At 44.1% G+C, this 22,304-nt stretch overlaps 1 protein-coding gene across 2 annotated transcripts; it reads right to left on the bottom strand.

Moving 5' to 3' along the window:
* Nucleotides 1-429: 429 nt before the first annotated feature.
* Nucleotides 430-14,038, bottom strand: Znf8 (zinc finger protein 8). 2 transcript variants are annotated; one of them, XM_050130944.1, is made up of 5 exons: nt 13,859-13,985; nt 13,748-13,784; nt 10,457-10,583; nt 10,115-10,210; nt 430-3,799 (listed from the first exon to the last, which is right to left on the bottom strand). In XM_050130944.1, exons 3-5 carry the CDS (start codon nt 10,488-10,490, stop codon nt 2,370-2,372), a joined length of 1,560 nt encoding a protein of 519 aa, XP_049986901.1. In that variant the 5' UTR covers nt 10,491-10,583; nt 13,748-13,784; nt 13,859-13,985; the 3' UTR covers nt 430-2,369. The 2 variants fall into 2 exon arrangements, with proteins under 2 accessions (XP_049986901.1, XP_049986900.1); XM_050130943.1 differs by lacking the exon at nt 13,748-13,784 and having other exon boundaries at nt 13,859-14,038.
* Between the last annotated feature and the right edge of the window lie 8,266 nt (nt 14,039-22,304).

Genomic DNA, 22,304 nt, shown 5'->3' with positions numbered 1-22,304 from the left:
TATATGACAAAGGCTTCTGGGAAGGCCTTTCTTTGAAACATCATGGCCAATATTCATCTCTCCCATGACGTTTCAAAGAAAGGCCTTCCCGGAAGTGGGTGTTGCTTTGTACAAAGTCTGGCAGAGAGGACGCTTTCCCAAAGTTTGGGTTGGGGAGAGGAGCTTTGAGAACAAAGGGAGTCATGTGACCACATGCTCCAACCTACACTTTAGCAAACTCAGTGGTTTGAGACCAAACCAGAAGTCAGTCCACCATATCAAAAGCGAGGAGGATGGATTGGATCAGAACATTTAAGTTACTCAAGTAACAAACAAAAGACTAAGAAACAGCACAATTAGAAGATTTAAGAAAAAAGCCAAACACACTGCATAGATTATGGTTAGAATAAAACAAATACAAACTTTATGAAGCAACCAGGTACATCTTAATACTGGATATTTGCTGGTATCTGCTAGATATAAGTAATATGTTTTTTCTTGAGAAGTAAAAGAATAACTTTTCCTAATATTATTTTTGCCCTAGTTAAGAGGAGTATAGTCAATAACCTCAGAACACTGCTTTCATTCAAATTCTGGCCCAGAAGCACTACCTAAACAACACGGCAAAAACCCAAAGGAGATGGCTTAGTGTGATTATGTGAATGGCTTTGTCCTTTTGGAAATATATGCAGAGAGATGAACAAAAAGTTCTCTGGGATGGATGTGAAAACAATACAGGGAGGGATGGGGTGAGGAGATGGGTGGGAGAGCCAATGAAAACATCATTCATCTTTTAGAATATCCATTGTAAGTGTTAAAAGATTACACAGAAAGATAAGGGGATTCTTCACCCTAAATATAAACATGGCAAAATGGTGAAAGATTTACTAAGCACTACTTTGTATATATAAATTCATGGCTCTATTTGTTTAAGGATTTATCATTTATTATTTATACAGTGTTCTGTCTGCATGTGTGCATGCAGACCAGAAGAGGGCACCAGATCTCATTATAGATGGTTATGAGCCACTATGTAGCAGCTGGGAATTGAACTCAGGACCTCTGGAAGAACACCTTAGCCATCTCTCCAGCCCCTCATGGCTCTATTTGTTAAGAACAAACACATGATTGTTAATACAACTTTGTTCAATTTACAGTTTAGAAAAGGTGGGCTATTGTTTGTGTCTCTGGTACTGGGGATAAACTCAGGGCCTTCTACATGTTAGGAACGTGTTCTGTTACTGAGCTACCCCAACCCTCTGGGTCAAGTTTATATCAAGGCTTCTCCACCTTAGTACTATTAATATTTGGGGTTAGAAAATTCTTTGAGGAGCTGCCCTGGGCACATAAATATGTTGAACAATATCCTTGGCCTCCACCTGAAAGCCAGTAGCATCCTTCAAGTTGCAGTGACAAAAATGACTCCAGACATTACTAAATGTCCTGTGAGAACAAATTGCAGATGCGTACCTCTGACTAACAGCAATATCTCAAGGTACTGGTTTACAGAGGAGCTGTGACTCCTTTAGAGAGTGCTGTAGAATGCTGTGGACACTTCTGTCAGACGACTTACTGAAGTGAGGACACATGCTGTGAAGTACAGAACTGAGTCATGTGTGACGTGTGAGAAAAGTGAACTGAGATTCTGAGTTGAATTCACATGGAAACACATATTACTTTGTGTATATTTCGACTTAGGCAGAATTTCCCACATATACAATAGTATTTTGGTTTGTCCAAAACTTTCATAGGCGTTCATCACTACTCTGCAAAATCACTTTGGGCATAGCAACGTCCCTTATGGTATTTTTTGTAGACAACAGTGTGCCTCGCAGCAGTCTGAAAGTTACAGGTCATCGACCTGGTGAAAACGGGCCCACATAAGGACATGGCAAGATACCACACTGACTCAGTACGTATCATTGTATTATAAATTAAATTAGCTATGTTTTACAAAAAGGGGTCATATGTTATTTCCACACTATGCCTGTGCAGAGGTTTTATTACTGGTAAACTCGTTTTAGGGTAATGGAGAAAACATCTTAAGATGTCTACTGTTGCCGGATATAATGGCACATGACCATGATCCTAGAATTAGGGAGGTGAAGGCAGAAGGATCAGAAATTCAAGGTCATTCTTGGTGAATGACTTGGTGAGTTCAAGGTCAGCCTGGGCCATATGAGACCTTGTCTCAGAAAAACAAAGAAAAAGTCTGTTGTTAAACAGGAGCCCAGTTTGATGCATTTCAGAATCACGAACCTCAAGTGTCTGGGAAGCACCACTTCCTTATGAGGTCATAGGTCACCATTGACATTATGCCATCTTCTCTTGCCACTGTGTGGACTCATGTTGTACCTAGTAACTCAACAGTTATCTGAAGAGTTTCCTTCCTATGTAGATTCTCTGATGTCAAATAGCATAGAATTGCCCAGTGAAGGTTCTTCCACCCCAATAACACGCACAGGGTTTTTCTCCTGCATAATTTCATGAAGGTCAAACAAGGCCAGTGCCCTGCTTGCTTGTTCTGCCTTTGTCTGGGCCACAGGGATCTCTCTTGAATTTGAGTGTGGATTTCGAATAAGCTTTGAGCCCCGCCCACAGGGCTGCTCTCGTTTTCGGCTATGTCCACGTGGTTCTTCCTCTCTGTTGTGGGTTATCTGATGTCGGATGAGGTGAGAACTCTGAATGAAACATTTCCCACACTGACTACATTTAAAGGGCCTGTCGCTCCGTTGAGTTCTTTCTTCTTGACTCAAAGGAGGGTCACAGCTGAGGGTTTCTGTCCACTCGTGCTTTGTTAAAACCGGTGTCTGCTCAAAGATCAGCCTCTGTCGGCACTCATAGGGTTTCTCACCAGCATGCTTCCGCTGATGCTGGGCCAGGGAGGAGCTGTGCCTGAAGCCCTTTCCGCAGTGATTACACTCATATGGCCTCTCCTCGGTGTGAGTTCGCAGGTGCAGGAAGAGACAAGTGGTCCGAGAGAAGGATTTCCCACACACACTGCAGGTGTACGGCTTCTCTCCAGTGTGTGTTCTTTTGTGCCGCCCCAGTGATGAATTCTGATTGAAGGCCCTGCCACAGTCCTGACACTCATAAGGTTTCTCTCCAGTGTGAATTCTCCTATGGACTGTAAGATGTGTACTGTGACAAAAAGATTTCCCACACTCTTCACACTTATATGGCTTATCTCCAGTGTGGATGCGCTCATGTTGAACAAGGGAGGAGTTCTGGCTGAAGGCTTTCCCACATTCTTTGCACATATAAGGTCTCTCTCCTGTATGAATCCTCTTGTGCACTGTGAGGTGTGCATTATGGTTAAATGACTTTCCACAATCAGTGCATTTATAGGGTTTATCTTGAACCTGACTTTTTGTGAGTTCTGTAGTGGGCACAGTCTGATCAAAGGTTTTCTGGCAGCCACTGTCATCAAAGGGCTGTGTTGCTGGGGAGTCTGTATGCTGACTAACTAAACTTGGGTTATGTTTTGAGTTTTTAACTTGTGAGCCATCAGTACAGCCAAGTTCTTTTCTAGAATTATCTGATGATAGATCTGTGTTTAAGCTAAGAACACAGGTTTCCTCAAGTCCAAGACTTTCACAGCTTTGACTTTGAATTGATATTTCCTTGGGGCCTTCCAATTGCCCTAAGTTACTCTGGTCCTTCTTGGTCCACTGGAAATCACTTTTCCGATCTCTCTCTGTCACGGGATAACAAGAAATAGCCACTTTGAACCCATCTCTTTCTTTAATGGGGGATAGTTCCCTCTCATGAAGGCCCTGCTCCTTGAGTGATGTGTGGGCTTCAGGTCCAAGTATCCAGCCTGAAAAAACAAAGAGCTCTGAGTAGTTAAGGGAAAACAGAAGAGGGGCAGGTTCCTAATACCCTGGAACTTTGTCATTAGTTTAGGATCTTAACAACCTGCTCTGATAAGTCCTGAGTCTCCTCTTGACACTATCCCTGCCCTCAACCATAGTTTCACTCTGGGGGCAGGCACTGGAAAGGAATTAAAAATGTACCAGTTTCTTGCAGAATTTTGTTACAACCCATCACAAACCTAGTGCCCAAAAGCAACACTGCTTACCGTCTTACAATATGAAGTGCTAAAATCTATATCAGCAGAGCTGTTTTTTCCTAGAAGCTCCATAGAAGGACATAGTAGTAGTATAGCATCTTCAAATCTCTCAATAACCTCTGCTTCTGTTGCCACATATCTTTTCTTGCTGTGACCTTTTTGTTTTTTATAATTACTCTGTTGAGGGGCTGGAGAGATGGCTCAGTGGTTAAGAGCACTGACTGCTCTTCCAGAGGTCCTGAGTTCAATTCCCAGCAACCACATGGTGGCTTACAGCCATCTATGAGACCTGGCGCCCCCTTCTGGCTTGCGGGCACACATGGAAGGAATGCTGTACACATAATATATAAATATTTAAAAAAAATAAATAATTACTCTTTTGATTACATTGGGCCCACCTGATAGACAAGTGATTTTAGGGATTAGGAATTAGACTTAATTGAAGACCATACTTCATTTGGTTGCTCACCTTTAACATTAAATATGTGTGTGTGTGTGTGTGTATACATACACAAACATACATGTGCCTGAGTGTATGTGTGTGTAAGATGTCCATGCAGGGGCTCACCGAAGTCAGAGAGGGCAATGGATCGCTGGAACCTGAGTTATAGGTTGTTGTGAGCTAACTTGGGTGTTGGGAACAGAGTCCAGGTCCTCTGCAAGAGCAGTATAAAGGTTCTCAGTTGCCGAGACATCTTTCTAGCCCATCCTTAACATTCTCGAGGCCTCTCATTTGCTTAAGACACACATGAACATGTTCATTCGTTCAATGTCCATCTTATCACACTAGTGTCCAGTAAGGCCTGGGACCCATGGATGCTAAATGTTCAAAACATCTGTCTCAGTGATATTGGAGGGATTCACGGGAAAACCAAGAGTCTGGTCATGGGAGAAGAGCTGGAGAAACTGAGGCTTGGTGGGTACCAATCCCTTTACCGCCTTTGCACAGACACAGGGGTTTTAGTAAAATGCAAGTGATTTCACACAAAATTTTATATTTGAAGGCAATATGCTGAATGTTATATAGTTTATGGAAATGTTCTCATTTAAAACAGCACATGTACACTAGGTATACAAAGAAAATCAGAAACAGAAAAACAAACAGCAGCAACATAACAATTTACATACATTTATGTCCACAGCAGCACCATTTTTTTTTTCCGAGGCAGGGTTTCTCTGTAGTTTTGAAGCCTGCCTTAGAACTAGCTCTTGTAGACCAGGTTAGCCTCAAACTCACAGAGATTCGCCTGCCCCTGCCTCCTGAGTGCTGGGATTAAAGGTGTGTGCACCACCACCTGGCTCAGCAGCACTGCTCTTAATAGCCCCCAAATGGAAACAACTCCATGAATTGATGAATAAAAAATTGAAACATGAGTGTAGGTAATATAGCTCAGTGGTAGAGTACTTGCCTAGCATGGTGAGGCTCTAGGTTCAATTCCCAGAACTACAACAAACAAACTAACAAATAATGGTCCACCTATTAAATGGACTATTTAGTCATAAAGGAATGACGTGAATATTCACAACAACATGTGGGAACTTTGAAAACATTACACTGAGGAAAGGAAGCCAGACACAAGTGTCACAGACCAAGAGTCCACTGACTAAGAAAGGCCTTAACAAGCAAGTCCATAGACACCCCAAATGAACGGTTGTCAGGATCAGGGAAGATGGTGGCGGTTGCTAGTAGGGACAGCTAAGGCCTGAATGTTTGTGCTCTCCTAAGAAGTGTGTGTGTGTTTATGTCCTAATCCCTGCGTTGATGGTATTTAGAAGTGGGGCTTTCGGGGGAGTATTAGGTCTTGAAGGCAGAGCCCTCATGATAGATTAATGTCCTCTTAAAATGGGACACTGGAGTCCCCCACTTCTGAAGAAAAGGCAGCTTTTTATAGATGAGAAAGGGGCCTCCATCAAGAACTAGATCAACTGTCAGCCTCCAGAACTGTAAGAAATAAATGCCTGTTGTTTAGACCACCTGGACAATGATGACATGTTCTGGAAGTGGATACTGGTGGTGCATAACCTGTGAACACACGCTGACTCCACTGGGTTATACTGGTGGTCCACCATCTGTGAACACACTCTGACCCCACAGGCTTACACAGGAAGTTTTTTGCTTTTGTTTCTGTTTGTTTTGCTGAACCGGGTGTCACATCCAGGGCTTCATACATATAACCTCCCCTGCCCCCAAGCATGGTTTCTATGTGATAACAGCCCTGGCTGTCCTGGAACTACCTCTGTAGACCAGGCTGGCCTCAAACTCAGAGATCCACCTGCCTCCGCCTCCAGAGTGCTGGGATTAAAGGCATGTGCCACCACCGCCTGGCTCCAACTGAACTTTTATCTAGTTTTAAATGGGAAAGTTTTATGGTATATGAGTCTTAATAAAGTTGTTACCAAAACCCTTTCCTCCACCTTGGCTACCTTTCTGCGCACCATGCCAATCACTTCTGATCATAGACTGTGATCTCCTCCCCTGCCTCCCATTCTCATTGACGTCACCTCCTTCCCTCAATCTGTTCACTACTGGTTTCCTTACCATTCCTTTCAACATATCCCATGTTCCTTTGCTTATGCTGCCTTCTCTGCCTTTCATGCATCTCCAGACAGCTGCCGGCTTCAGTGTTATCTTCTAAAAGAGGCATTCTTGTGTGTCCTGGGGGCACTGTCTACCCTATGCTTCTCAGGCACATTTTTGTTTGTTTCAACCATCACCTCCTGATATTGTTATTCATTCCTCAGACCCCTAGATGACTGAGGCCATTTTATTTTTTTGATGCTACACTCTTAGCATCAAAGGCATTATGTGAGTGCGTCCTCAGGAATCTTTGCTGAACGGGCTTCTGAGCTGATACTATTGATACAGCCTCAGACAAACTCTGGTCCAGACCAATGTTGCCAGTGGGAAGGAGGCTGAAGAAGACCCAGTGTAAGAGACCTTAGGCCACTGCCAGGGCTGAGCTGCTGTAACCAGTAACCAGGTCAGGTCAGCAACAGCTGAAAGCATCAATGCTGAATTCACCTGGAGTCCCCACAGCTCCAGCCACCCCACACCTCAAACAAGCGATCCTGCTGTTTAGGAAGTCACAGTGTCTCCAGTGAGAAATGGTGGGAAGAGGAAGGGTTGAGGTGATAATTCACCAGGTGAGGTCAAGTAACTATAGGAGGGAAACAGTAAGAAACAAAGCAAGTTGCAACAGGAAGGGGGTGGGATCACCTCCACGGTTACCTAGCCCACCAAATCACATGGATGCACTGGGAAGGGGTCATGGATGAGCCTTCTTTTCCTTTAAAACAAAAGGGAAATTGCTCTCTTGTTGAAGACAGTGTGTGGTAAGCTGAATGTGGCCCCTCGAGGACAGCCACACCCCAGTCCTTGGACCCTGTAAATGTGTGATACTACATGGCAAAGAGAATATTGTAATAAAATTAAGATATTTGTTTCTGTGTTTGTATATGAATGTATGGCACATTTGTGCAGGGGTCTGAGGTCAGAAGAAGGCATCAGATCCCCTGGAGGTAGAGTTACAGGTTGCTATACTATTGAATTCTAACATCACATCTATACCCTCATACAGGTATATACAGGTTACATGGACGCAAATTCAGTTTTTTTTTTTTTTTTTGTTTGTTTTTGTTTTTGCTTTTTTCTTTTCTTAACTGGTGATCCATCTCTTCAGGTCCAAATTAAGAATCTTAAAAGTGTGCGATTATCTTTATATTCTAAATGTCACTAAAAGGCTCCACATAGGAAAGGCAGGTGAGCCAGAGAAGACCATGTGACGATGGAGACAGAGCTGAGTATGTGCTCTGAAGAAGGCCTCATGAGTCACGGCATCTGGGCAGCTCCAGACACTAGGAGAGACAAGAACTAGAACTCCTCCGCAACTGCCAGGAGTCAGGCTTGATGAGCCCCTTGGACTCCTACTTCTACAGGTTTGAGAGAAGACATGAATGAATTTGTGGACTCTCTTTTGGAGGGGGACGACAGGGCTTTACAAATGCAGCTGGGGCTTCCTGCAGAGTTCTTGGGATTACAGGAATTACCTATCATAACCAGCCAAATCTTTTTTCCCATCCACTTTGCCACAGTACTTTGCTACAGTAGCTGTAGAACACCTATACGAAGTATCAATGCAAAGTAGTTTCTGCTTTAACAGGAAGCCTTTGGTTTCTAGAACATTTATGATGGTTCAGATAGTAAGTTCTTCAAACTCTCTGTAACAATTCTGATGTCACACCTGCCGTGTGAGCCAAACAGGCAAGGCTCAGTTATTTCAGAACCTAGCTTCCGTGGCTGCCTAAGCCCGTCAGTGAAAAGCATGTGTACAGATGAGCAGGTTTGCTCCTGACAAATAAGCAGGAAGCAGCATTGGCAGCAACCAATAAAAGAGGGATAAGTGGGTCTTGCCGCATACTCAACCAACTGAGAGTGAGGGTCACAGCCCATCACAGAGGTAAAGTGTTTCTCTGCAGCCTGGGAAGGCACCAGAAGCATTTGAGTGGGTGTATCTGCTGGCTGCAGCCAAACCATACTCATTTCAGCTGTCAGCATACCAGTGTACCGGTCCCATCTACTTATAAAACTTAGACCTTCCCTACCCATTCTCCCCACTAAACAGGGCAGGACAAGCGCAAGGAATCCAGTCCTGACTGAGAGTTTTAGACAAGAGGATAGAAACCTGGTGCTGCTGTCCCCACCACTTCCCTTCTGCTGGAGCCACACTGTAACCCTGAGCAACACAGAACCATCAGTCCCAGCAAATCTCTAAGATGCCAAGGCAGCATGAGCACCAGCTATGTCAGAGGTCCGGCTTTTTAAAAATCACACTTTCCTTTTCTTCTGAGCTTCTCTTAACATGGCTTTAAGGATTTTTGTTCTATTTTTGAGGCAGGATCTCTGCCTATGTATGTATGTGTATGTATCCATCCATCCATCCATCCATCCATCCATCCATCCATCCCTAGCTTGCCTGGATCTCATTACATATCAGGATAGCCTTGAACTCACAGAGATCCACTTGTTTCTGCCTCCCGAGTGCTGGGGTGAAAGGCATCACCATGCCAGGCCAAGTTTTTAATACCTCCATAGAATCTTTTCTGATAAGAGACTAGTAGAAGGGTGTGAGGAACAGGTTTATAGAATATAACACGGAAGAACTGAATGGAACACTGGGACGAAAGCAAGGAGGAGGATGCTGGGAAGGCTGATGAGAAAGAGGTGGCCTAGAAAGGAAGATGGAGCAGAAACACAAGCGAGGCAGGGCCTCACTGCTGGAGAGGAAGAATGGCTTTGGTGAGCGCAGGAAGGTGAGGCCATGGGGCACCCTCCAGAAATGCATGACAACTGGCCAAGCTGACAGACTTAGAGACGTCTCCTCACAGGCTGGCCTTGGGAGTATTAGGGAACTTAGATTTGGGGAGGGTTCCCACCACCCTAATCGGTAAGAAAAGTTCACTGCTCTACTGTTGGGGCTTATTTCAAGCACCAGAATCATGGTATGCACGAGGCAGAGGGTGCCCGCAGGAGAAAGCCTGTCTTCCTCTTTGGAGACAATGGTCCTCACCATAGCTCACTGCTGGGGGAGCTGAGCACATTCTGTCTGACTCCACAGACCGAAGAGCTGGAAGCTCATGCCTGGGTCCTTCCAGTGGCTCTCAACCTGGGGGTCACAACCCCTTGGCAGGGGGTATTGAATGATCCTTTCCCAGGGGCCGCCCATGACCATTGGAAGTATCAGATATTTACATTATGATTGATAACAGTAGCCAATTACAGTTATGAAGTAGGAATGAAAATAACTTTATGGTTGGGCATCACAACATGAGGCGTTAAAGGGTCACAACATTAGGGAGATTGAGAACCACTGCTCTAGACTTTGCCTCCTGAAGCCTTTTCCCTTCGCGGGTTTTGCTCTGTATCTTTGGCTATTATCAGTAAACGCTGTGAGTAAGAAAGGGATGCTTCCAAGGGCCCTGAAACATCATTCTTTCCAGAAGTGTTATCTCCAGTGGCCTCCTGGAAGCTCCTCAGTGGGGGCACCCCTTTGGTGGGGTTCTTACCTGGATGGCAGGCCCGGGTGCCTCCTCTCTCTGCTACCCAGAGCTCAGCACCTTGCTCTAGCTGGGAGATAACTGCAGGTTTGGGAAGATCAGGACCTGGAAAGAGGAAAATACCCAGGAGGTCAGAGACTGCTCTGGGGCAAACAAGCCTAGACTACAGCTTTGGTTCTTGCCCATCAGGACATGTGGGCATCATCTAAGCATACGAGGGGTTTGCCTGGTGACAGAGAGGGCAGCTTCCTCCCAACATGTGTATCCTTCAGCAAATGAGGACTCCAGGTTAAGTTAGAGTCCCATACCAGAGGCCCACAAACGTAACTCAGTCTAAGAACTGGGCCTTACCCACAGAGAGAAGTTGCCTGAAGGTCTCCAGCATCACATCACGATACAGGGTCCTCTGGTAAGGGTCCAGCTGCCCCCACTCCTCTTGGGTGAAGTCCACAGCCACATCTCGGAAAGTCACTGGCTCCTGAAATATCACGTGTATTCTCGATTAGTCGGACCATCTACCTCTGCAGAAGAGGAAGGATGGGAGAAAACAGGCAGGCATGGGTCCTGAAAAAATGTACACTCTGTGTGATGTCCCTCAGGCCTCACAGAGAGCCTACAGGCCATTATAGTTAGGTATGGCTTACCATGGCAACACATGAGAGCTCTCGCCGGGCTCAATAGAGACAGCCACAGCTGACCAGACAGACCTGGCTAGACCAATGACATGCAGGTTTATGACCTAAAGAAATGGTTACTAGGTTTTTTGTTTCTTGAGTATGTTTGTGAGTGTTTGAGTGCATGCATGTGTGTCTGTGGAGGTCAGAGGGTCACTTTGGGTGGTCAGGTCTTTTACTGATGCCCAGGCCACGTCAGCAGTATCTGTTACCTGATCATCAGTTTCCACCTCCACCCCACTTTTTTCCCCCCTTTGACAGGGTTTCTCTGTGTGGCCCTGGCTGTCCTGCAACTCACTCTGTAGACCAGGCTGGCCTCGAACGCACAAAGATCTGCCTGCCTCTGCGTCCCAAGTGCATGGATTAAAGATGTGTGCCACCATGGCCAGGCTTACTCCACTTTTTTAGCTCAGTTCTCGGTCTCCTAACCCATGTCCAAGTGGCTCTTTCCAGCCCTATACCAGTTCTTCTCAACACTTTCCCTCCCCTTTCCATTTCATGTGTGTGTGGGCACACACGAGGGAGAGTATGCCTGAATATGTGCACGGCTGGAGGCCCCATGTTGATGTGAGAATCATCATTTTCTCTACCACCTTATTCACTGAGCAGGTCTCTCAATCAAATCCAGAGTTCACTGATATTGTTAGTCTCAACAGCCGTCTTACTTTGGTGATCCCCTTTGAGATCCTCTTTTGAGACTGGAATTATAGGTGGGCCACGTGTGCATCCAGTGTTTATATGGTGTCTGGGGATCTGAGCTACAGTCCTCACACTTATGCAGTAAGCACTTTGACTACTGGGCCATCTCCCCAGGACCCCTTAACATAAAAAAAGAAAAATCTTTTTTTCTCCTGAGACAGGATTTTAAGTATCCTAGGTTTGCCTCAGACAGGTTATATAGCCAAAGATGACCCTGAACTCTGATTCTCCTGTTTTACCTGCCAAGTGCTGGGATTGCAGGTGTGTACAACCCAGTTTTTTGTTTTCTTTTTCTTTCTTTTTTTTTTTAAAGTGGCACCAGGGCTTTATTTGCTAGGCAAGCACTCTTTCCTCCAGCTCCAGCTCCAGCCCTGAACACCTGAATGACTCCTGGTCACCTTCCAATAGTGGATGGCTGCTCCCCCAAGGACATCCAGGTCTCCTGAAACTGATGAGAATCAGGACAGAAACAAGTACTTTGCAGATGTGATAAAGACACCAAGACAGTAGCTGTCCTGTGCCATCCACGTGGGCCCAGATGTACTCACACGGTTAGGAGATCGGCGTGAGATTGGAGAAATCAGAAGGCAGTGTGATCACTTAAGCAAGGTGCTACATTGCTGCTTTGAACCTAGACAAAAGGCCGCAAGGCAAGGAGTGCCCGGGCTGTAGCTCTTATAGCTGGAAAAGCTAATCAACTGATATCCACCCCTAGAAACTTGGGAGAAGTGTGGTTCTGCTCGGTGGTGCTCATTTCTGACTTCTATCTCTAGACTTTACCTTTTTTAAAAAATTATTTTATTTTGAGACAGGGTCAAGTTTGGCTTTAGTTTATCATCTTCCTGCCTCAGCCTCTGATGTGGTGCTGGGATTATAAGCATGAGCCACCGTGCTTGGCTTACAATATACATTGTCTTTAGCCAAAGTGTGCAGGGACTTGTAACGGCCACAAGAAACTAACGTTCTGGACCTCAAAGGCCTCCACTTTTGGCCCTTGTTCCTGTGGAGGCTAGCCTCTAACATGGCCCCTCAGTGATATCCTGACTTGCATGCAGCCATGTTGACTTGTAGAACAGATAGGATACTGTGGAAATGACAGTGTGAAGTTCAAACTGAGGTTCTAACACAGCTTCTACCTTAACCAGCTCCCGGGTCACCGTTCCACAGGAGCCCACACACTGCGCTGTGTGACTTCAGTGCTTCCACGGCGAGGCCTACATGGAGAAACACTGAGTCCCCCTGCCAACGGCCATGCGAATGAGTCATGTTGAAGGCGGGTCTTCCGGGCCCAGTCAAGTCTCAAGGAGTAATTGTTAGGCTGTCATGGTGACTGTAACTTTAAGAGCCTAGGGCAGATCCATGAGTTCCTACCTATCAGAAACAGTGAAGCAGTATTTACTTCAGGTCACTACAGTTTGTGTGTGCTATCTGTCACAGGACACTTCTTCTAGTGTCTTTCATATTGCTTATTCCCCGACAATCCGACAGCTAATGGCTGTCACCTGAGGCTTGACTGGGGCTGGGAATCCACCTTCAGCATGGCTCATTTCTATGGCTGTTGACAGGTCTCAGTTCTCAGTTCTCCACAATGGTCACATTTCATGGAAAATGAAGATAACACAAATCTGATAATCTGCAACCTAAGGCTATCAATAAACCCATTTTGCACACCAAGTGTAAAATAATGCAAATCTCCCCATAGCACCAAAAATCCCCCCCCCCAAATACATAATTTCGAAGATGCAGAACTTACATATGAGTTGATTTTGGCTTTTGCTAAGCGGACTGTGGAGAACAGAAGAAGCAGCCAGTTGGTCTACAAAGTGCTTGAACTTTGATGACCAGAAGTTAGACAAACTGGCAAACACCGACAGCCCTGCCTACCACAGTTCTCCTACGGGCCCGCCAAGCCCCTTGGTAGTTACTCCTGTTTTACTAACTTGGTGCCTGTGCCCCACAATGTTGTGCCTTACTTACAAAATAAGGGCTTCACAGTGTGGAGATTTCCGTCTGTTGATTCTACGTTTTAGGACATGTCCTAAGGACAGTACCCGCAATGTGGGTGCTTTGTAGCGCTAGCCAGTCACCTGTCATCACCGACAAACATCTCTCTGGATGTATGGGAAGGTGTTGGCCCGAGAGGGGGTAAACCCCTGAGTGGGGTCTCTCCTGTGACCACCCTCCTCTTTCCCCGTAGCAGGGAGACAGGAGGTTGGAGCATGGGTACTGGACAGGGGGATAGGAGTTGGGGTGGGGGCTGGGTTCAGACCTGGGCTTGGCGACTGAGCTACCGCGTTTGCTTCCCCCTGTGGAAAAAGGGCCGCAGGTTACAGGCCAGTCTTTGGGGAAAGCGGGGCGGAATCCACTCCGTTATTGTTACCTTAAGTTGTGTTGCTTGCGGCCGCGAGGCCATCGCCATTGTTGCCGCTCGATCCTGCGGGTCCATCCCGAGCGAACAGGTCAGCAACAGACGTCCAAGGCGATTCCTAATCTAAAGTGCACGCCTGTCGTAGAGACCACCCGACCAGCCCTCCCGCTGGACAATGGCGGCAGTGCCAGGGACCCCGACACTACAACTCCCAGAAGGCCACGCACTGAGACGCAGCACTGGACCAATAAGAGCTACCGCCAGCCCAACGTTGACCAATGGGGAAGTCCTGTCCTCTGAAACCACCCACAGCGGTTCACTAAGGAGCAGGTCCCGGTAACTGCGGAGCCCAGCTTCCATCCCTTACCTATGGAGCGGGCATCACTCGGCCCCGGTTACCCTGAAAATTGTCCTCCTACCCTGATGACTGAGTTTAGAGCACATATACATCTGAGCAGTGAGGGGAACGTGTGACAGCAAGGTACTGCTGTCAGAGAGTTGGTCAATTTGACCTGCTGTAGGAATTAAATGCACAAGAGACCCTGGGATTTCTTCTTTTTACTCTGTGTACTCCGTTTACACTGACACTTACCTGAAACAAAACTACATGAACATTTAAGAGTTTTCTTAATGTAATAGACGTCGAAGGACTAATGACTGGAAAGGGGAAAACGAGACTTCCCAGATTTCGTTTCTTCAGGTAAGGTGAATATCAATTCAAGGTGTAATTGTTACAGCTCGGATGGAAAGATATCCTGGCAGTCAGGAGCCAAGGAATACCAGAGAGTCACGCCACACAACAAACTTGACACAGATTTATTGGGAGGGAAAAAAATCCCAGGAGGATGGCTGCCTCTGCTTAGACAGGAAAGAGCAGAGAACAGAGCAGACGCCAGGGTTTATATAGTTGTTTCTTGATTGGTGGCCTGACGGTGGAACTTTTCAGGGTGATGCTTTCCAGGGTGGGGATTGCTGGGATTTCAAGTCCAGAGCTTGGGCTTTTACTCTGTTGGGCAGAGGACTGGGTCTAGCAGTTAGGGGGGTTAGAGTGTTCTGTGGGTGGAACATGGCGGTTGGAGGTTCTCAGGAGAGGAGCCTGGCCACTCGTGTGCCTTGAGGGGCTTACGAAAGGTACATCCGTAATCCCAGAGATGGAGACAATAAAATCCAGGAGTTCTTGCTTGGCTACACAGCATGTTGAAGGCCACACTCTTAGGGATGGGGGTTTGGGAGATGAAGAACGAAATAAAGAAAACACACACACACACACTTTTTTTTTAAACTAAGAACTAGGAACAAGTAGAAAAGAAAAGGGTCAAGTGTGGTGGTGCACACTTATATTTAATAGGTAGGCAGAACTCTTGTGAGTTTGAGGCTATCCTGGTCTACATTGTGAGTTCCAGGCAACTAGGACTATATAGAGAGGCCCTATCTCAAGAAAACCAACCAGAAGAAAAGAGAAGAAAATGGGTACTTGCTAGTCCTCACCAGCTGATGTTGTAGCAGGAAAAGACAGAAAATAAACTACACCCTTAAAGAGACAGAGAACACCAGGTATGGAACGGCAGGCTCTGCCCCTCCTCCACCGCTCCCCCCCACCCCCAGTACTGAATATTGAACCTAGGTCTTCGTGCATGAGAGGCAAGTGATCGATTTGCGGTCTAAGCAAACTGCATGTCCTGAATGACATCCTTTAAATACCATCCTCCCGTCTCTATCTCTCTGTCCCCAGCCCAGTTCTTTCCTTTGTTCTCTGTAGTCTCCACAGAAGTAAGTGGGCAATGACAATAGTTTTACAACTGGTGCTCAGGGTCTGGACTGGGTATTTCTTGGTTCTTGACCCATTTGAAATAAGGGTTTACAGAACCCAAAGAAGTAAGATAATTTTATTTGGAACAAGGTGATACTATAGGTTTGTAGGATACACTATTCGAGATTGACAGTGGGTCATATGAGTGAAGAGTCTCAGCATCCAGATTATTGTTCAAAGTTTCCTTTTATGGGGCTCAAGAGAAGGGGTGCTGGTTACTAGGGATGTATTTTGGGTGATTAATCTTTTCATTTTTCTACTGTGCATGTCCCTTCTATGATGCATCTGATTTTAATCATATGTGTGTCCAATTATGTATAGGCATAAGGTGGCAAATAGGAGGTTCTCCCTAAATGTTTACAGTTTTGCCTTCTTGTGCAGCATCCAAAGCTAGCTCAGGTCAGATTGACTCTTCTATTCTTCATACACAGGTATGTTGAGAATATTCTTGAACTTTGAACAGCATCAAGGGCAGGGAAATTTATACCATTGTTCAGAGATGGAAGTGTGTGTATCCTGATGTAGACAGAGGGGGGTTTGAGGTTGCTAGGTGCATTGTTCAGAGATGTTTGTGTGTGTGTGTGTGTGTGTGTGTGTGTGTGTGTGCGAATAGTATGAGCACTTGAAAGACCTAGGCTGCTAAGTGCATTATTACAAGAGGAGTGTGTGTGCAAATCCCAAATCAAATGGGGGCCTCAGGGCACTAAACTGTCTCCCATGCTTGCCTGCCTTAGTATCAGGCAAGGTGCTAGTTTGAATGAGAAGTTTCCCCATGGTTTCAGACATCCGAACATTTGGTCTCCAGTTGGTAGTGCTCTTTGGGGTGCAGCCTTGCTGGGGGAAGTATTAGACTAAGGGCTGTGGGGTTCTTCGCAACCACCACAGCCAGCATAGTTTCTGAGTAAGCATGACTAACTAGCCGGTGTTGTTTCAAACCTCAGGAGTCTACCCCCACATAACTGATCTTAGGCATATTTGAGCACAGCTCGATTTGGTGATACTCTCCTGGTAATAACCCTGACCAGGCGGCTTGAGCTTGATGGAGCTGAAGAGAGTAGAGCTGCCATGGTGCCGGTAAAATATGTTGATTTTTCTAATCGGGTAATAGCCACTCAAGGTTTTGGCAGTGCCTTTTATACTGCAGCCGCCATTCAAATAATTTTTCAAAAAGGACCTTTTTTTTTGAAAGCAGAAATAAAGGATATTGGGAAAATGTGTGCAAAAAAATCTAGTCATCCTGTTCCTCACCTTTGCCCATGATGTAAAAACGGAAAACATTGAGTTAAGGAATGTTGATCCAAACTTGACAAGGATAGTAAGCCTTTAAGCTCATCAAGGGGGTAACACCTAGCCTTAGACTCAAGGAAGATGGGAGACTGACTCAGGCAACAACAACAAAAAAAAAGAACCAGGCTCAAAATCAGTATCTAGGCATTTGGGGGAGCAACAGGGTCTAATGCAATGGGATTAAACTTATTAGCTTTACAGACAAGACCATTCTCAGGTGATGGGCATCCTAAGTCAAGTGTACGCATTGAAAAATAGTCCTTAGAGCAGTGGTTCTCCATCTGTGGGTCAAATATAAGATATTTACATTATGACTCATTTTAGTAGCAAAGTTATGAAATAGAAATGAATTAATTTTATAGTTGGGAGTCACTACAATGAGAAACTGTATTAAAAGGGTTGCAGCATTAGGAAGGTTGATAACCACTGCTTTAGAGTCATTCTAGACACTGGGGCCAGTCATTCATTTATTTGTCAAAAACAATGGCCCCACACTGGTCAGTGTCTAATGGCCCTCCTTTACAAGGTATTGGAAGCCAACTGGATTCTTTAAAAAGTTCTGATGTTGCCGGGCGGTGGTGGCGCACACTTGTAATCCCAGCACTGGGGAGGCAGAGGCAGGCGGATCTCTGTGAGCTCGAGACCAGCCTGGTCTACAAAGGGAGTTCCAGGACAGGCTCCAAAGCTACAGAGAAACCCTGTCTTGAAAAACCAAAAAAGAAAAAAGAAAAAAAAAGTACTGATGTCTTAATTTTGGACTCACAAAGATTCTTCTGGCACTGATAAGCCTTACATTGTCTCAGGACTTTTATAAAATTTGTGGGGAAGAAATGTATTACAACAAAGGCAAGCTGTAATTACCACTGCTACTAATGAATATCCTGATAATTATAATACAAGAAAATATGACCTTCTAACTGGCGTCATTGACCAAGGGTCATCCAAACAGCCTTATAACTGCAATGGATCTCTGATGGCCTAGTATGGATTGATCACTGGCTCTGTCATGACAAAAAAGTAAAACAGGCTCAACTTCAAGAAAAGGAATAATTGCAACTAGGACATAAAGACCCTTCAGTTAGTCTTGGAACTCGACTATTTTTATAATTCATAAAAGGGCAAAGAGTAACTTTTTTTTCAAGACAGGGTTTCTCCGTGGAGCCCTGTACGTCCTGGAAATCAATCTGTAGACTAAGCTGGCCTTGAACTCAGAGATCAGCCTGCCTCTGCCTCCTGGAGTGCTGGGATTAAAGGTGTGAGCTACCACTGTATGGTTCAAAGAAGAAATTTTGAATGTTACATGATCTCAGGGGCATTCATATGACTATGAAAACAATGGTGGCCCTTCAGCCAGGGCAGCCTGTTCCTACTATGATTCCTCAAGAACATTACGTTACTATGGTTGGCTTAAAAGACTGCTTTTCCTCTATTCCTTTACATCCTGATGATAAGGAATATTTTGTATTCTCTGTTCCCACTTTAAACAATCAACAGCCATTGACCTAATATCAGTGGAAAATTTTATCATAAGGGATGAAATTTAGTCCCACTGTATGTTAATATTATGTACACAAAGCACTTAAAATGGTGCTGATTCAATTTCCTGAATTATTGGTCACTCATTATATGGATGTCATTCTCTTCTCTCACTCATTTAATCAATACTTAAATAAGTGCTTGATTTTCATGGTATTAAATAAACTAAAAGAGTAAAATTTAAACATAGCTCCAGATAAAATACAAAAACAATCACCTTATAATTATTCAAACAACAACAAATTTGCCCTCATCCTCTCATCTTAAAACTTCCCAAACGCCAGGCAATTGTGACTCACATTTTGATCCCAGCACTCGGGAGGCAGAGGCAGGTGGATGTCTGTGAGTTCGAGGTCAGTCTGGTCTACAGAGCGAGTTCCAGGATAGAATCCAAAGCTACACAGAGAAACTCTGTCTCAAAACATAAACAACACACCAAAAAAACAAAACAAAACAAAACAAAAACACAACAACAAAAACTTCGCAAACAATGTGCTCTTGATTACTTAGGAGAAACTTTGGGCCATGTTAATTGGGGGACATTCTTCTTTGCCCTAATACTGCTAGGGATTTGATTCTGTTCTCTAACTTACTGTCCAGAGATTCTTGGTTAAATTCTAAAAAAAATATAACACTTGAAGTAGAGTAAGTTATTAGTTTATTAAATACTGCTTCTGCTTCTGCTAAAGTTGCAGCTCATAGAATTAATTATTCATCATCAATTATTGATTCTTCCTATTTATCAAAGGTAATGGTATTATAAAAATTTATTCATGTCATAATTCTCTGCATTGACCCATAGCTCTTTATTTACAAGAAATTATAGACTTGACAGTGATGGGAAGAGCATGTCTTAAAGAAATGACTGATAAAGAACCTGTAGATTTAATGTTGTGCCATTAAATAAAATGCAGGCTGGTTATGTGCCCCATGCTTACTATAACTGACGGGTAGCATCAGCATGTTACTTGGGATCCACAGAGAATTAACCTAAAGATCTCTTTTTAAGTTATCTTTGAAGATATCCCATGAACATTGCCTAGATCTATATCTAAAAATGCTACAAAAATCTTTAAAAGATGGATCTTGAAAAACAAAAAGCACAAAAAAAGGGAAAAAAGAAAGTTTGTTCTTTAAAAGGACAAGAGCTTATGTTTTATATACAAATTTCATGTTCTTCATAAAAAGGATTGATTAAAGGGATGTGGCACCACTGCCTGACTTTTATTAGATGTTCCTCAGTCATTGAACATTTTCACTGACTTTGCATATTGTGCTCAAACTACTTTTCTTTTAGAAAGTGCAGACTTAGGCCTACCCCCACCGCCAATGTTATTTCATAATCATTTCTCTTTCAGATGTCTATATAATAACGGCTGCAAAAGTTTTCAAAACTCATCTCCCTGCTCATTCTAATCCACCAGGTGTCCCTTAACACCCACTGATATTCTAGCTGATGTGCTGCTGGCTTCCTTCTCACCAGGAGTACTTTCTTTCCAGGAAACTCAAACAAAAAAACCTCAAGAACGTCCTCGCCTTCTGTTCTTTCACACTACCGCCCTCTACTGGTAGAATTAATTTACAAGGGTTAAAAATCTAATGCCATTTATTAGTATCTCAGAATTTGGATGTTTAAAATTTGTTGCCTGGCATAGTGGCACACACACCTCTAATCCTAGCACTCAGGAGACAAAGGTAGGTAGATCTCTGTGAGTTCAAGGCCAGCCTGTTCTACAGAGCGAGTTCCGGGATAGCCAAGGCTACATAGAAACCCTATCTAGGAAAACCCAGAAAAACAAAGGTTAAAAAGTTTATATAATGGCTAATACTTCTCCTAATATCATTGTTGCTTCTGTTCACAGGGTTGAAACAACTTCAAATGACATTAATTATTTATTATAAACCCTTTCCTTTCTAGGACTCTCTTTACAACTCAAAACTAATAATGGTCCTGCTTATACTAGCAAATGTTTTAAGGAATTTTGCAATTTTTGTAACATGTTACTAATCACTGGAAAGGATATGAAAGGCCCTTTCTTCCCCACTGCTTCAAGAAACTGGTTATTTCCTCGGTAACTGTTAACTATTTGTACCCTAGTTAGGCTGTGTATGTGGAGGCGAGAGGATAACCCCAGGTGTCATTCCTAGCGTGCTGTATAGCTTTCTCATTTTCCGTGTGTGTTTATGTGTACTTGAGTGTGTATGGTTGCATAGGCCTGGGCATGTGTGTGTGTCTTTGTGTGTGTGGACACACTTGGAAATGGATGTATGTGCATGTGGGGCCCAAGGTGGAGGTTAGGAATTACCTGTGATCTCATTTCCACCACAGTCAATGAGGCCGGGTCTCTCGGTCAAACCTAGCATTCACTTATTAGCTAGCTTCACTGATTAGCTTCCCTTGGGTATAACCCATCTCTGCCTTCCTAGGTTGGAATTACAGAAATGCCATGATGCCCACAAGGCACTGAGGTGGGTTCTGGGGACCCAAAGTCTGGACCCAAAGCAAGTGATTACTCACCCCACTGAGCTCTCTCTCCAGACCTTTCCATTCCCTCCTTTTTTGACAAAGAATCTGTCATTGACCTGGCTGTAAAGTGATTCTCAGGGACCTGACTCTCTCTACCTCTTCACTGATGTTACCAGCATACACTACCCCATTTAACTTCTGTAAAAATAAAAAAGCAAAACAAAACATGGGTACTGAAGATCAAAACCAGGAAAACACTTTGCTGGCTGAATTTTCTCTCTAGTCCTTCAATTTTTGATTAAATTAGTGGGTTATATTAAAAATATCTAGCTATGTATTTCATTATTAGGCACCAACTTCTCCATGCATGGGTTACATTAGTTTGAGTGTTTTGTGTTCTGTATGAAAATATCTTCCACCCTACCATAATTTCTGATCCAGTTTGTCGTCTAAGTGAAAACATTATCTGGAGGCTACAGATCATAATTAATGTCCTTGTTAGTTCTTAGAGAAAGCCTTTTATAGGGAGCCTATACAGAGCTTCTCAAATCACTTTTACTGAAGGTTCAAGTTTCCTGATACTGAATCCTATAAAGTGGTATGAAGCATGAGCTTGGTAATAGTATGGATTCTAATGTATTCTAATTTCCAATGTATATGGTCATTGTACTCTGAGAATGACACACATTTCTAGCTTAGGGTATGGCAATGGATTTCTTCATCTTGATTGATCATAGTTTATTGCCCATTAGTTTTCTCATGTTGAATAAGGGATGTATTAAAACTGAAAGTTTCCCCAAGTTTTTACATTGATAGGACTTTTCTTTAATATGAATTCTCTTATGCCTTGAAAGTTGACACTGTTGAATAAAGGCTTTCCATGATGGTTACATTCATGGTTTCGCTGCAGTATGCATTCTTACATGTTTACCAGTGATCACCATTGCTGAAGTCTTTCCCACAGGCATATATTAACTCCAGTATGTGTTCTCTGGTGCTCAACTAGTCTAGTGACCACTGACTAAAGGCTTTAACATACATACATGTTACACTGATTAAGTCTTATCTCATGTATATCCTCCAATGAACAAGGAGAGAAAACCCCTGATTGGAAGTCTCACAGTTGAGTGTAGTGGTAGTATACCTTTAATGCCAAAATTTGGGAGGCAGATAGCTGACACAGAGGCCAGCCTGATCTACAGAGTGATTTTCAGCATAGCCAGGGCCACACAAAGAAACCATGTCTTGAAAAACAAAAGCAACAACAAAAACAAAATGCAAACTGGGCAGTGGTGTCGCACACCTTTAATCCCAGTACTCAGGAGGCAGAGGCAGAGGCAGGCCGATCTCTAATGAGT

Source organism: Alexandromys fortis, unplaced genomic scaffold, assembly GCF_014885135.2.
Source record: "Alexandromys fortis isolate MF-2015 unplaced genomic scaffold, M_Fortis_MF-2015_v1.1 scaffold_339, whole genome shotgun sequence".
Taxonomy (NCBI): domain Eukaryota; kingdom Metazoa; phylum Chordata; class Mammalia; order Rodentia; family Cricetidae; genus Alexandromys; species Alexandromys fortis.
Note: the sequence above shows the minus strand (reverse complement) of the source record. Positions and strands in the feature narration are given on the sequence as shown.

Coding starts and splice junctions, on each gene's coding strand:
- Znf8 (XM_050130943.1), bottom strand. CDS start 13,924: ATGGACCCGCAGGATCGAGCGGCAACAATGGCGATGGCCTCGCGGCCG. Junction 10,584..13,858: donor CGCAAGCAACACAACTTAAG/GTAACAATAACG, acceptor GTGATATTTCAG/GAGCCAGTGACTTTCCGAGA. Junction 3,800..10,114: donor CACCCGGGCCTGCCATCCAG/GTAAGAACCCCA, acceptor TTGTTTTTTCAG/GCTGGATACTTGGACCTGAA.